Source organism: Pezoporus wallicus, unplaced genomic scaffold (assembly GCF_028554395.1).
Source record: "Pezoporus wallicus isolate ANWC-B61680 ecotype Strahan unplaced genomic scaffold, APGP_CSIRO_Pwel_v1 contig_5231, whole genome shotgun sequence".
NCBI classification, from domain to species: Eukaryota; Metazoa; Chordata; class Aves; order Psittaciformes; family Psittacidae; genus Pezoporus; species Pezoporus wallicus.
The window spans coordinates 287856-303606 of NW_026635973.1; the positions used below are offsets into that span (position 1 = coordinate 287856).

Below are 15751 nucleotides of genomic sequence, written 5' to 3' on the forward strand. Positions count from 1 at the left end.
TCCTAACTTTTTACTGTTCCTTTAACAAGTGTGTTCTTAAGCAAGCACACAGACTGTACTTTCCTTGTTCTGGTTTGGGTTTTCATCAGTAAATATCTAAAAGCTATTGTGACAAATTATCCAAGTTATTTTGTGTTTACTCACAAAGTTGATGGCAGAGCCTGTACAGATCTACAGGCTACTTTATTTCTACATTCAAAAAGCATTGATGCTAAGGGGTATTCTATTTGCGTTATTTAATAGTTGTTTTTCCCATAGGCTGGTGGTAATGATGTTTTGGATTATGTCAAGGGACAGGATGTCCTAGACATCTGGTTTGACAGTGGAACTTCCTGGGCTCATGCTTTGGAAGGTACAGAATTAATATGTTGATTTTTCTTTTAAAATGCTTGTAGAACAGAAGTGTAACTGTTTTGCATGATGGTTGGTGGCTGGTATCAGCAAAACTGACGTAGGGTTGTGGCTGTGACTTCTTGTAAAGCTGCTTTTGCTTGTAAAGATAAGGATTTAATGTTGGCAAACTCATTTTCAGCATAGTCAAAATTGAGAATTCTCCAGTACTCTATTCTGACTGATTTTGCCATGTGGCATACCATAGATCTTCTAATCAGAACATACTTGTTTTGAGTATAGAAGCTTCATGACACAAAGTACTTTGCTGTTAGGTGGTAACTTGAATTATTTTCAGTTAAAAAATTTCATTTTGGGCAAGGTATTTGAAGCAAAACAAAACGGATTAGCTGCTGGATCTAAGTGAGTTGTAGGTGTACTTTTTACTTTCTGACTACTTCCAGTAACTAAAGCAATATATTGTGGTTTAAAATATTTATACTTGCTATCTGCTATTTATAGCTCCTACTACCAGTAGTTGCTACTCAGCAGGTAGCAGCTATATATTTATGTAAAAATATATAAAACATGGATTGTTTGCCTGGAGGATAGTCCAGTCAGGAGTCCTTTCTAAAGGAGGAGTCTGGTCCCATACATCAGGTCTGTTGGACTTTAAACCCACAGTACACAATGGTGTGATAGCAATCTTGTTGAATTATAAAACACGTTAGTACCAGAGGTTTTGTTTCTTAGCAACATGGTCAGGCAACAGTATCATCAGCAAACATTCATTTTCTAGAAGACCTTTACATGTATTAAAATTTGTACTCTTTAAAAATGGTTCTGGCTTGGTTTTGGAAGGTATAACAAAGTAGTGGTATTCTGTGCACAGTTACATACTTGGATTCTTTATGGACTTAACACCTCAGTATGCAAAAACTACATCTAATCCTGTGGAGGAAAGACACTGCTTATTAATGGACTCTTGATTCACTGTTCATTTGTGTAAGGCTCCCATATGGATACTGTAATCTGTAATAAATGTTGGGTCTTTCACACTATTTCTTTTATGGAACCATTCAAAGTTCCTCTTCTCTACCTAATTCATGTATCTTCCTGAAACTGGGCTCAGTGTGGTGTGTGTAAGGCATCTTCATTTGCTGTCTGACATGACTGGAGTGGCCCCACTGGTTCAAAAGCTGGGGGAAGGACAACTAAAGCAGCGTGATCTCATAAGCCTCTATCTTCAGAAATGACACCAGAGTTGCATTACCCTTTTTCCTATGTAATTAAGGCTCCCAGCCACTACCAGCAGTAGTGGTGCAAAAAGTAGTAGTAGTAGTGCCATCAAAATGCAAAAGGCACTTTGCAGGAGAAATTGTTGAATTAGTAGTTGTGTCTTGAATTTCCCAATATACTCCAGCTTCTAAGACTTTTTGCTGAGCTTCTTCCTATAAATAACAGGCCAAGGCTTACAAGCAGGCTCACTGGTGGGATTCTTTTCCAAAGTACTTTTACAGAAAAATGGATGAAATCCAGAATTGCTTACAGAACGTTGTAACAGGAAGAACTTCCTGCAGTTTAAACTCATGGAAGCACAGAGGCATAGGGAAGCTGGCATGCTACCTGTTCATTTTGTGTAGAGGTCGACGATAACAGCAATTATTACTGGCCTTCTGATGAGTATCATGTTCTTTCACAGCACGAGTTTAGGAAAACGGGAGAGTATAATATGATGGTTAAAGCCAAGACTAATGTTTATAATTGCTTCATTCTACCATGAGCTCAGGTTATTGAAAATGATAAATCAATGATCTGTCTGTAACCAGCAGGTATAAAAGGTAGCACAGATTTCCGTGCCAGTTCCACTCTTGCAAGAGTAAGTTGTTTTCTCCATTATCTCCGGAACCTGGGGAACTTCAGCCTCAGTTTTCACTGGTCTCAAACAAAATGTGTCTGAGCTTATGAAATGAGGGGCAGCAGTTATAAAATTCATCCCTTTAGCTGATGGCCACATGGATTGCTTTCAAAAAATAGGGCAGGTTAAGGAGGAGGAAGCAGAGAGAGAGGTTCTGCATTGTGAGGGTTCTGAACTGGTTAAAGGAGTTGCTGAGTGACAGCAAACTCAGTGGCCTGAATCGTAGGTTGCATGGATACAGTCATATCTGTATGCTTCCTCTGCTGTGTTTCCTACCAGGGACTGGGCACGGTTCTGAGGGAAGGACTTAAAGTTCCTCTTTTTCCATTAAATTATGATTGGCTTCCCTTTCCAGCCCGGGTGTGTCAAAGGAACCACTTCTAAAATGGCACGTTACCCAAATCATTCTCCATCAGCAGTGTGGCAGGGAGGAAGGGGGGTGACTTACACGCTAAGACCAAAGATTTAGCTACTGTAATCACAAACCCAGAAGTGTACAGTTATAGCTAGATTGTGTGCAAAAAATAACCACCCTACTTGCACCACTGAGAGCAGACCCACGGTGCAATGTGCTCTCACAAACCAACCCACTGCTACTGAAGATATCTGGGGATACCACTTGCTTCATTAATGCTGTTTGCCTAGCATTGCTTTCACTGAACAGTTTACTCTTGTGCTGTCTAACCCTGTTTCTTGCTACACATGCAAGTGTTAAAATCTTAGTCTGAACACTGAAGTGTGAATACATAATGTTCACAGTTCTGCTGTGAGGTGGCAGAGTATTAATACCCTGCCTCCAAAACCAGGGTCTGGTAAAAGCAGGCTTTGGTTCAAAAGCATCTGCTGATTTCAAATACTCAGTGCTGTGGTGCCTCAGACTTTTGGGGTTTGGGGTTTTTGCTTTGAAGTTCAGTTTGTGTTCAGGCTTTAGATCATGCTCATTCCAGTAGCTGGCTTTGGAGTACCCATTGTAGAGAATTCTGTCTTGACATTCTCCCTGTGGGCAGGATGCCATCTGCGCTGCAACCTTCAGATTGTTACTTTTCAAAATATTTCATATAAAAATGCACACTGGGCCTTATTGCAGTGATAGGGTTCAAACTGAAACAGGGGAAGTTCAGGTTAGATCTAAGGAAGAAGTTCTTCACTGTGAGGGTGGTGAGGCACTGGCATGGATTGCCCAAAGAAGTGGTAAATGCTCCAGTGTTCAAGGCCAGGTTGGACAGAGCCTTGGGTGACATGGTCTGGGGTGGGGAGTCCCTGTCGATGGCAGGGGGGTTGGACCTGGATGATCTTAAGGTCGTTTCCAACCCAAACTATTCTATGATTCTGTGGTATCTGCCATTGGTAAAAGTCCCACAGCTTTTTACCTGTAGCTTTGTATTGCAATGATGGTAGTTTCCAACATCATAACTTTTTTCCCTATCATCTTATTGGCTAATATTTAACTGAATGAATGTGATTATTTTACAACTTACCTATCTGTTTAAACTTTTATGCTGACTTAGAGACTTGAATTTATCTTGGCTGATTCATTCCTGGCATTAAATACAATACATTTAATCTAAAAGTCAAAGTCTGTGAGATCAAAGGCACAGAATCTTGAAATCCAACCCAGAAGGATCATAAATTGTAATTCTCTTTCTTGACCTATGTACTATACCTCAATGTAAAACAAACAACCGAGAAGTCTCTCCTGGGTTGTTGGACATACTCTTCCATGTACAAACGTGCACATTGTTGGAATTGATTTATATACAGCTATCACAACTGTAATGAAACTGAGGCGGTAGGGGAGCTGCTTAAAAGGCAGGCTTTGTATATGCAAAACCTGTGTTTGTGTTTTATAGAGACAAAATGATCAGTTAACTTTAAGCTACATTAGCCAGATGTCCTGGTTCCTGTCAGAAAACAACAAGTTTGCTGTTTGTAACCAGTTGGTTGTTTAAATTCTTCCCTAAGTTGTTACTACTGGCATTTCCATTAAAAGTTCACTTCTCTAAAGCCAGTGACTAGTAAACTAGTTGTAAATAACAAATGTTCTTACAGATTATCACAGTGATGTTCTTCCTTACCACAAACACTTTTTAATCTTGTCCTCACAAGTATTTTTGCAGTCTGTTTATACAAAGGCCCATCCCCACTTACTCTCCTTTTAAAACCCAAACTCTCTGTAGATTTCCTTGAAGGAATAAACAGATGTGTTAAAACCCGTAGCAGGAGCCCACGCATTTTTCCTGTGCTAGCTGGAACCGTGTGGCTTTGACCTTTGTAATGTTGAACTTCCTTTTATTGCAGGATGGATCTAAATATCGAAACTTCCATTAAGTCAAGCAAATAAATCAAGCGTGTCAGCAGCAGAAAGAAGCATTGTCTCAGGGGTCCTCAGGGGAGGAGAGAAGGAGCAGTAGATACAAACTTATATCTGCATATCTGGAAAATTACACCACCAGCTTTTAGAATCAGAACTAATTTTCTGCCAGATGTGTGTATTATTTTGCACATTTCTAGGCTTTGACGTGCATGTTCTCTGTGGTGCTCCACATTAACTTTGTTCTCACTCTGATGGTGACCTTTCTGGGGCTGGTTAGGACGAGGAGGGACTTGTTGAGTCTACAGGTCTTTTACCTTTCTGTACAGTGACTGAACTCCACAACTAGCCTTTACAACTTTGCTGCCCTCTTTCAACCCTGTGGGAAGGCTGAGTTAGTTCATAGAGTCATAGAATCATAGAATCGTTAGGGTTGGAAAGGACCTTAAGATCATCTAGTTCCACCCCCCCCGCCGTGGGCAGGGACACCTTACGCTAAATCGTATCACCCAAGGCCTCGTCCAACCTGGCCTTGAACACTGCCAGGGATGGAGCATTCACAACCCCTCTGGGCAACCCATTCCAGTGCCTCACCACCCTAACAGGAAAGGACTTCCTCCTTATATCCAATCTAAACTTCCTCTGTTTAAGTTTGAACCCATTACCCCTTGTCCTATCACTACAGTCCCTAATGAAGAGTCCCTCCCCAGCATCCCTATAGGCCCCCTTCAGATACTGGAAGCTGCTCTGAGGTCTCCACACAGCCTTCTCTTCTCCAGGCTGAACAGCCCCAACTTCCTCAGCCTGTCTTCATATGGGAGGTGCTCCAGTCCCCTGATCATCCTCGTGACCCTCCTCTGGACTTGTTCCAATAGTTCCATGCCCTTTTTATGCTGAGGACACCAGAACTGCACACAATACTGCAGGTGAGGTCTCACAAGAGCAGAGTAGAGGGGCAGGATCACCTCCTTCGACCTGCTGGTCACGCTCCTTTTGATGCAGCCCAGGATACGGTTGGCTTTCTGGGCTGCAAGCGCACACTGCAGCCGGCTCATGTTCATTTTCTCATAAACCAGCACCCCCAAGTCCTTCTCCGCAGGCCTGCTCTGAATCTCTTCTCTGCCCAACCTGTGGCTGTGCCTGGGATTGCTCTGACCCAGATGTAGGACCTTGCACTTGGTATGGTTAAACTGCACTTGGTATGGTTAAACTTCATGAGGTTGGCATCAGCCCACCTCACAAGTGTGTCAAGGTCCCTCTGGATGTCATTCCTTCCCTCCAGGGTATCAACCGAACCACACAGCTTGGTGTCATCGGCAAACTTGCTGAGGACGCACTCAATCCCACTGTCCATGTCAGCGATGAAGATGTTAAACAAGACTGGTCCCAACACCAATCCCTGAGGGACACCACTCGTTACTGGTCTCCAGCCGCACATTGAGCCATTGACCACAACTCTCTGTGTGCGGCCATCCAGCCAGTTCTTTATCCACCGAGTGGTCCCTCCATCAAATTGATGTCTCTCCAATTTAGAGACAAGGATGTCATGTGGGACAGTGTTGAACGCTTTCACACAAGTCCAGGTAGATGACATCAACTGCTCTACCCCTGTCCATCAGTTCTGTAGCCCCATCATAGAAGGCCACCAAATTGGTCAGGCAGGATTTCCCCTTAGTGAAGCCATGCTGGCTGTCACCAAGCACCTTGTTGATTTTCATGTGCCTTAACATGCCTTCCAGGAGAATCTGCTCCAAGATTTTGCCAAGCACGGAGGTGGGGGTTGGAAGTGACCTTAAAGCTCATCCATTTCCAGCCCCCTGCCATGGGCAAGGACACCTTTTCCACTAGACCAGGTTGCTCCAAGCCCCATCCAACCTGGCCTTGAACACTGCCAGGGATGGGGTGGCCACAGCTTCTCTGGGGATCCTGTGCCAGCACCTCAGCACCCTCACAGGGAAGAACTTCTGCCTAATCTATATCTACCCTCTTTCAGTTTAAAGCCATTCCCCCTTGTCCTGTCACTACATTCCCTTGTAAAAAGTCCCCTCTCCAGGCAGGAATAGGGTTGCTGTTATGCTTTTAGTGTGCAGGCAGCTCATACCCAATCTGTGCACCTTGTTGCCCGTTTTTTGCTCTGATGCCAGCAGTACTGATCGGCTCCAGTTCCTCTCTAGCATTCCTCTTTATTGTGTATTTATATGGAAGAATATTTCCACTCAGCCTTCACCTGGATAAGCTAAACAAGCCATGCTCCTCCAGACCCCTCTCTCCCACCACAGGCTTTGTTTCCCATGTTGTCCTCACCCTTCCCTGCAATGTTTAACCTTCCTGGAACACCAGTGACCAGAAATGTGGATTCTGTCACAGGTGAGCTGTGATCACTGCCAAAGCTTCCTGGTCTCCTCTGAAAGTACCTGATGCCTTACACAGGCCAAACAGGCATGTTACATCTGGGACTTGCATCCTGAGTAATTCCCAGCTGGTGAAGTTTCAGGTTGTGGCATAGATGTTTTATTAATCCTGAACTATATGATCTTTTCTTTGGGTCCTTCACTTTGTTTTAGAGTGTTTTGAGAACTCATGAAGTGCTCTGAACGTGATAGCTTCCGTTTTCATAACTTACTACTATGCTTGGGGGAAAGGAAGCTCATTTGTTAAATGTCTTGGACTTAAAAGACCATTGTGCTACTAATGAATCACTTGTATTATGTTCCAGTAACCATGCACCATGTATACAAGTAACTTACGTTCTGTGTTTAAAGAGCAGAATAACTTTTACTAATCTCTCTCAGATTTCCTGTGAAGTGTATTAATTGAAGATACAGGCTGATACTTTAAACAAAATCTCCTGGTTTTAAAGGTGCAGAGCAAAGAGCAGATACGTACCTTGAAGGAAAAGACCAACTGGGAGGTTGGTTTCAGTCCTCTCTGTTAACAAGTGTGGCAGCAAGGAATAAAGCACCATATAAGTAAGTGTGGATTGCAAACACATTGCTAATTCATTTATTAAATGTCAGGCTTCTGATAGTGTGAACAGAATCGTGTAACAGAGAGAGAAAGCCTTTAGTAAGTATCTGACTTACGTTGTAACACCTTCAGTATAAAGTTTTCCTCAGATTAGATTGTAATGGATTTATGGTTTGAATTGTTTCAATCCTAATAGCTGTTTTCTTCCTCAGTCATTTAGGTGTATCCTTTTACCTTGCCAGACACAGGCCTGTTCTTCTGCCATCTCTTCCATTCCCATAATCAAAGGGATTGCTATGGGAGGTGCAGGGTGGAAATCTAGGATCATTAACTTGTGAATTGAACATTAGGCTGTAAGGAATTCGGAATCAGTCTGTGTGTGTCTTAGACTGGAGCTCTGTTTTGCCCCTGGCAGATGAAAACCACAGGGGAGGCTAATGTGGGTCAGTTGGAAGGAAGCTGTGCAAATTTGGGAAATACATTGGCTTGAAGAGAGTAATACTTTTAGTCTTTAATTCATGTGAACTACATGTGCCCAAATACCTGAAACAATCTGTTGCTCCCATGGCAAAATTAAATGAGGAAAATCAAGTATCACTGCTTGGAGGGTAGTACAGTGTATTCATGGTTGGTTGAAATAAACAGATGAAGCCTCAGGCTTAGTGAAATAGAGGATTTCTGCATGTTTTGATGTGGGAATATCCTTAGAAACCTGTTCTTAACAAAGATTTTTCACTGGGATATTGTCTTCACTAAAATCTTTTCTTCAGGACTCTGGTAGTTCATGGATTTACTCTTGGTGAGAAGGGGGAGAAGATGTCTAAATCTGTTGGCAACGTGGTTGACCCTGACATAGTTATCAATGGAGGCGAAGTAAGTCAAACTCTTGAGTTTGTAAGAATCGCTAGTTGCAACTTTTTACTACCAGACCCTGCAGCAGTCTTGTGGTATGTTTGAACAGTTGGGTTTTGTAAGGCTCTTCTGAAGACCCCACACCTTTGTTCTGTGCTAAGAGAAAAGGAAGTGCATTATACAGGAGGTGTAGAATGGTTCCTTTTCACTTGGGAACACTGTCGATGGAGTGATTTGGGGCAGGGTTTAAACACACTTAACATAATTAACCCTTGCTTTCAAACTGTCTAAAACCTACAAGATGAGCTGAGCAGTCAGAGCAGTGGTTGTACCCAGCAATCTGCTCCCAGCTTAGGCTGTGGATTGACTCTGGAAACTGACTTCATTCTGTGTACAAGGAGGTTGCACTGCAGGTGATGCTCTGATGCTCTGCACAGTCCTGCTGTTGCTCTTTTAGAGGCTGCCAAGTAGATTTTGCAGCTCTAGATAATGCATCCTTACAAAGACTTTATCTAATTCAATAAAACACACAACAGCTTCTATGTTTTTTTTAAAAAAAGAAGACATTTTGGGGGTTGAAAAGAGGGTGGAAAACAGTCTGAAGAGGGGGTGGAAGAATGTAATTTTAGATACTAACATTAAAAAGCAATGTTAACCATTCAGAGGGGTCAGGCTGTAAGATGAGTTCATCTTAGCTTACCCGAGTTCTGGCATTCCCTGTCTGCAGACTGCTGCAGGTATCTATTGTACTGGATAATATAAATGGTATATATGCTTGCTAAAAGAGGGGGAAGACCTGCAAATACAGTGGCCACCTGCATGCTTATAGATACCTTCACAGCAGTGGCAGTGTGGCACTGCACTGCTCGCCACGCTGCAGGGCCCCCACCACTTTAACTTGATGCCTTTCTGTCTGTACTTAGGATCACACCAAGGATCCCCCATATGGTGCTGATGTTCTCCGCTGGTGGGTGGCAGAATCCAATGTTTTCACTGAGGTGCTGATTGGGCCTGTTGTACTTAATGCTGCAAGAGATGATGTCAACAAGGTAAGAAAGACCCATATACGCTCTTCATTCTAGTGCCAGGTACTCTGTATCTGATCTTATGTTGACTGAGTAGAATTCATGGCAAACCTATTTAATCTTTAGCCTAAAGAAAGCTTTTTGAACTCAGGTAGGGAGGTATTACTGCTTTTTACATCTGTGAATCAAATAGTAAAGGGTCCTAAGGAAAACACTAGGGTTTGCAGTGTTCTTCAGTAATAGCCAGTCTTGTCTTTACTTCTGTATAGGTCCTTTTGGCATCATAGAATCATGGAGTGGTCTGGATTGGAAAGGATCTTAAGATCACTCAGTTCCAACCCCCTGCCATGGGCAGGAACGCCTCACACTAGACTGTGTCACCCAAGGCCCCTTCCAGCCTGGCCTTAAACACTGCCAGGGATGGAGCATTTACCACTTCTTTGGGAAACCTGTGCCAGTGACTCACTACCCTCATAGTAAAGAACTTCTTCCTTATATCTAACCTGAGGTTTAAACCCATTACCCCTTGTCCTATCGCTACAGTCCCTGATGAAGAGATGCTGTTGTAACTCTTCAGTCACTTTGGAAACCAGTCAACTTCAGTTAATTCATTCTAGGATATTATAATTTGTTTCATCTAAAGTGCACATCATTAATGTTTCATTTTCCTGGTTTGCTCCTAGCTTCGGAACACAATACGCTTCATGCTGGGGAACCTGGCTGGCTTCAACCCAGAAACAGATTCCATCCCTGCTCGAGAGATGTACATAGTGGATCAATACATGCTGCATTTACTGCAAGATTATGGCAGCAAGGTAGGGGTAAACTGTATTGAGATGAATGTATGTGTAATGTTTATCATCAGTTATACCCTCTAGGCTCTTTAGGTACAGAGTACATGCCAAGTTGGCAAATTCTGACCACGGCGCTTTCTTTGATGCAGTGTGAGCTCCCTTAAGCCCATTTCAGATTTTAAGAAGCAAGCTTTGTTTTTAACATTCTTAACTTACTTTTGACATTGGCTGGTTTTCCCACTCCCTCTTGGTCAAGGCCTCAAATTACAAGTCTTTAGAAATAGTTAGAATGGAATATAAAAAAACAAACCCAAAAAATTCTAGAGCTTTGGAAAGCTGCTGTAGTCCAAAATTTAGTAATTTCTGTCACTCAGAACTGTTCTGAATAAGAAAGATAATATCTAAGGTTCCCCATGTCCTCTCCCCTCGAATGTGAATTGAAGTTATTTATTTGTCCTAATTGTTACTGCTTTAATATTCCCCACAACCCACCTTTTGGAGGAAAGATTCTCCCAGACTCCGGCACTCATTACTGTTTCTTTACGTTCAGATTCATCAGAGATTGTCATTGTGTGCCATGTATGTGAATCCATATGCTGTTCTCTCTCTCTTTGCTCCCTCTCCAGGTTACAGAAGCATACAAAGAATACAATTATAGCAAAGTCGTTCGATTATTGCAAGCATTCTGTTCCAGAAACTTATCAAACTTTTATTTCAGCATCATCAAAGACAGGTACGTTCATTACTTGGCATTCTGCCCTTAGAAGAGGAAATACAAGTTCATCAGTTTGAGATGGAGGCAATAATGCTCCAGGTGAATGTCGTGTGAGCACAGGGAACATTTCAGTGATGTGTTGTGCTTTGCTGCACTAAAGCTCATAGGTAAAGCTTGGTTGCTGTCAGCTGAGTATTTGTCATCAGCAAGCTTCTGGTTGCTGTGCACTGAGAGCACTGAATCACTTTGTTTTAAAGGTGTATGCCTGATCACCTTTCAGACTTTTAAAGTCAGATTCTTGGAGCTGTATTTCTGCCTAGAAATGTGTGCATCTGGATCTGGGAAGGTAGAAGAGCATTTAGCACTTACCTGTGCGCCCTAATGTCTTTTACTGATCTGTAAAAACCGTAGAGAATCCGAAGGCTGTGACTAATGCACTTTGACAGGGCTGCAGGCTCACCTCTCTGAAAGTGATTCTGTTTCTACACAACAAAGCAAATTAACTTGCCATGTACAGCATCCTTCCTGTGACAAAACGTGGCTGCACATGCAAATGGATCTGTACCTGCACCGCTGTGCATGCCTAGGAAGGGCAATTAAGAAAAGCTTTCCTTCAAAAGGCAAGCTGGGTCAGACTCCTCTACCTTCACTGAAGCATCCTGAAAGGATGGCTCAGGATCAAGGACAGTAACATGAACACACAAATACTTCCCAGCTTTTATCTCTGTCTTACAGGCTCTATTGTGAAGAAGAAAAAGATCCCAAGCGCCGTTCATGTCAAACTGTGCTAGCAGAGGCTTTAGACGTAGTAGTCCGATCCTTTGCACCAATTCTTCCCCACTTGGCAGAGGAGGTTTTCCAGCACCTCCCTTACAAGAAAGGTAAAGCACCTATGATTTCTAAGGGATTCTTTTAGTTCACTGTTTCATTGCACAGTGAAGAGAATGCACGTAGATAAGCTGTTCATTTTTATTCATTTGATAAACACTTGACTAAAGGACACTAAATGAAAGATTCCTTTGCTTTGCTTTCAAGACTCAGGGGGTGTGTTTCGTACTGGCTGGATTAATGCAAGCTCAGCATGGAAGAAGCCTGGCATTGAGGAAGCAATAGAAGGTGCATGTGCAATAAGAGACTCATTCCTTGGGTCCATCTCTGGCAAGAATGCTTTGGAATATGAAGTCATCATTGTAATTGAGCCTGGACTGCTGTTTGAATTAATGGAGGTAAAAGACGCAAATAAGAACAGCATTATCTGTGCAAATCCTCATAATTGCTGTATGCTTTCTTCTGCTCAGGCAGGCACATCTAGCACAAATCCCCCAGGGTGTCTAGTTGGGTTGTGGATACCAACTGGAGACTCCATGACCTCCTTGAGCTACCCGTGCCACTGTCTGGCCCCACTCACAATATAAAAGTGGGTTTGTGTTTTCTTGGGATTTCTTCTTCCAGTTTCTGTCTGTTGCCTCTTGTCCTGCCACTGGCCCTCACTGAAAAGTGCCTGGCTCCACCTTGTCTACCATCTCAGTCATCTTTATGGCCCTTTGCTGGACATCTCCCTTTTATCAGGTAGTACAGAACTGGATCTGGCATTGCAGATGTGTCACAGAGGTGCTGAGGAGTAAGTAAATTACTCTCATTCACTCTGATCAGGAACTTCTACCTTAGCATTTGTTTTCAAGAGTGTACACATCAGTTTTGATGCTGGATCTAAACAGAATTCTATGTATGCATATATTTAGGCATGTATGTGTACATAAACAAACTTGCTCTCCCTTCATGCCAAGGCCATGACAGCTGCTGCAATCACATACACAGTAATTCTACTTTTGCTTTAACATTATCTGGGAGGAGGATGTTGAACAGAGCCAGCTCACAGGTCTGAAAATGAACTCTTCCATAGGCTCTGCAGGCTGAAGAAACTTCTAGTGTTTCAGAGCTGAATGAAATAATGATGGCTTCCCAGACAACGCTGCTGACTGAGCTACCTAAAGAAACACCTACAGATGCAAACATCATCAGAGGGACCTTCCTGATTAACTTGGAAGGTACGAGAACTACTCCAGACAGGCTGCTGTGTTGTTTTCTACACTATACCATACTTTGTTGTTCATACATAGAGTTGAGTACCCAACCTCCGCCTACATGATCTCAGCAATAATGTTTTCTTTAACAGGGGGTGATATCCGTGAAGAGTCTTCATATAAAGTTATAGCTCTACCAGTCACCAAAGCAAAATGCCCTCGCTGCAGGAGATACACTTCCGATTCCACAAGCACTCCCTGCCCGCGGTGCCTCACAGTCATTTCTGGACGAGGGAGCACGTGAAGCTGCTCCGAAGCTATGAGTACTGCAGTATGCCAAAGTAGTAGCTGAAGAGAAGGTCTGTGTACTAAAGCCTGTAGAATCAGATGCTTTAAGCTCTAGCCCAAGTAGATTTTCCTGTGTTTAGAGGGAAACCTTATGTACATATACATGTGTATATCACTTTTCAGCTTAATAAAAAGGGTGGTTCTAAATAACTGACTGATTTACCTAGTTTTAGCAACCTGTGTTCTTTTGAAGTTCACTTCCATTTACATGGAACTTCATGGTAAAACTACTATTTAATCTTTACACTGACAGCAGTCAGCAAACCAGTTTTCTCTCTATGGGAGTGTCTATTCCTCTTGTAAAACAGAGGAAGAAAAGGTGGTGACCACCATTCCCTAAAAAGAAGGAAAAGACACAATGAAACCTCAGATTTTATTTAATCAATTTACACAAATCCACAGCAAATTAGACACAAAATAGCACTATATACAGAGTATTACTTACAATACATTACAAATTGGTTGGTGTAGTGCGTCAGCTCTGATGCGATACTCAGTTACAGTAAAATCCTTCACACAGCTATACCGGGAGACAGAAGGTAATGCAACTAAGACACATTTTTTGTGTTCCTTGATGACCAAATTTAGCATGCTCCTTTCTGCAGCAGGCTAAAGTGCTGTCAGGCAAGGTATAGTCACCCATACAATCTTGCCACCTGCCATTTGGCCCCTAAAGCTGTTTTAAACTGTTATAGAACAGTACAGGAGTATCTAAAACATAGACCAGGGCTGGCCACTTACTAGAATTCTTACTCTGACCTCCTATCACTCTAGGAAGTCAGACATTTAGTATCAGAACTTGTTAAGAAGCCTTCATCAGCTACGTTGTGCAGTGGTCAGGAACTGGGGATGCTGAGCAGGTGGAAGAGGCTGTGTACAACAGGCCACCTACAGAACCTTTTTTTTTTGGGGGACAGTTTAACCCTTCATTGACAGCAGCCCACGTCAGGAAGATAAGACCAAATTCTGTCTCTAGCAAGGCAGAATACTATGAATGTTTCTTACATCTAATGCAAGAGGAGCAGGTTACAAGATGGAGCTAGTAGTTTTAGCTGACTTCAAGACAAATACAGTTTACACCGAGTTTAGTTTTCGCTCCTGGTTTCTTTAGGTAGACAGTACTAACTGATGCAAGATAATCATGTTTAATACCACTCCCAGTAGTGAAGATACTCACTATATGACTCCCTGTAGGTACCGTAGATAAAAATGGGTTTTTTTAAGGCTAAAGTACTCAGTACTATAGATCTTCAGTGAAGTTGGGTCAACTACTTAAGCAGTTTCTGACTACAAGTTACATGTGCAGAGACTTATAGCATACTACATCTTCTACAGTGATGAGGAAAATAATCTTACAGTAAGACATTCCTTGACCTATTTAAACTCAGCAGAGCTTAATAATAAGGAAGAGGGATGTAAATCCAGTTTTAGCTGAAGGCCAGCACCCTAGAGACAATACTGGGAGAGCTGGACTAAAAGATGAGTCCATACTTGTGCCTAGAGAACCGGGTTCTCCTTCCCAAGCTGTTCCTAGTGTCAGCAGTTCTCCCTTTACATAAGGCCCCAGCACATTTCCTCTGATGTCTAGTGCAGGCGTTGTCATCACGTATAATGCAGTTACAAGGCATGAGCCCAAGGCCAGCTCTAGCTTCTGACAAAGCAGTATTGGCTTTACATGGTAACTTCAGAGACTGAAGTTTTGCTCGGGTGTAATTCTACAGCTTGTTTCTCAAATCATACATGGAACAGTGAAAGTGCAGCAGTTCCTGCCAGCATGAAATACAGGATTTCACAAGATGTGATTCTGTGAATAGGCTAAAACTGCTGTCAAATAAATCTAATTTAGACTACTGCAAAAAGCGCTCAAGTTGGAAATAAATAACAAAGTATTTCAGATACAAGTGTACTAGAAACTAAACAGCTTTGTGTTAGTGCAGAGTTTAAAATAGACCCCAATTCCAAATTACCTTCTGAAGTTCTGGGATGGGGAGCATTGTTCTTGTCGTTGTTCTAACAAGAGACACACACAAAGAAGTTTCTTCCTGTGAAGTTCAGCCTCATGATGTAAAATCATGCATTATACCACTGTGTAGCACAGCTGTGCTAACACCAAGAGTGTCACGATGATGAGATGGATTCAACAGCTTCCATGAGGTTCAAGGCCAGGCTGTACTGCCCATGATTCTCTGGTAAGTGCTCAATGACTTTGTTAATGAGTTTGGCTGTTGCTGCAATTGGTACTTCTACGTTTTGCAGTTCCTGGGGGTCCTGCATAAGTGAATAACACAGCATTAGAGTAACTTTACAGATGATCTCCTGCATATAAAGCCCTCTTCAACACGCACAAAACAGATTAGGAAGATTTATTAACTCAGTTAAGCTGATGCTTTAACCCATGGAACTGCTGTACCCTTCACAAAACAGAGCTAGCACCAGGGAAAATGAGAACAAATTCTCGTTTCCATTG

At 42.5% G+C, this 15751-nt stretch overlaps 2 protein-coding genes across 6 annotated transcripts in view; one reads left to right on the plus strand and one right to left on the minus strand.

The window, feature by feature from the left end:
- IARS2 (isoleucyl-tRNA synthetase 2, mitochondrial) overlaps window positions 1-13434 on the plus strand; it is a 32306-nt gene extending 18872 nt beyond the window's left edge. Inside the window, exons 14-23 of the mRNA XM_057398763.1 lie at window positions 259-352; window positions 7420-7528; window positions 8297-8399; window positions 9302-9427; window positions 10087-10218; window positions 10824-10930; window positions 11648-11793; window positions 11948-12138; window positions 12816-12960; window positions 13089-13434. Coding sequence (XP_057254746.1) covers window positions 259-352; window positions 7420-7528; window positions 8297-8399; window positions 9302-9427; window positions 10087-10218; window positions 10824-10930; window positions 11648-11793; window positions 11948-12138; window positions 12816-12960; window positions 13089-13240 — 1305 coding nt within the window. The 3' untranslated portion in view covers window positions 13241-13434. The remainder of the gene's footprint in view (window positions 1-258; window positions 353-7419; window positions 7529-8296; window positions 8400-9301; window positions 9428-10086; window positions 10219-10823; window positions 10931-11647; window positions 11794-11947; window positions 12139-12815; window positions 12961-13088) is intronic.
- Window positions 13435-13643: 209 nt separating this feature from the next.
- The window catches only part of RAB3GAP2 (RAB3 GTPase activating non-catalytic protein subunit 2), a 43736-nt gene continuing 41628 nt past the window's right edge, over window positions 13644-15751 (minus strand). For all 5 annotated transcript variants that reach the window (XM_057398759.1, XM_057398760.1, XM_057398758.1 and 2 more), the window contains one exon: window positions 13644-15552. In XM_057398759.1, the coding sequence (XP_057254742.1) occupies window positions 15403-15552 (150 nt within the window). In that variant the 3' untranslated portion in view covers window positions 13644-15402. The remainder of the gene's footprint in view (window positions 15553-15751) is intronic.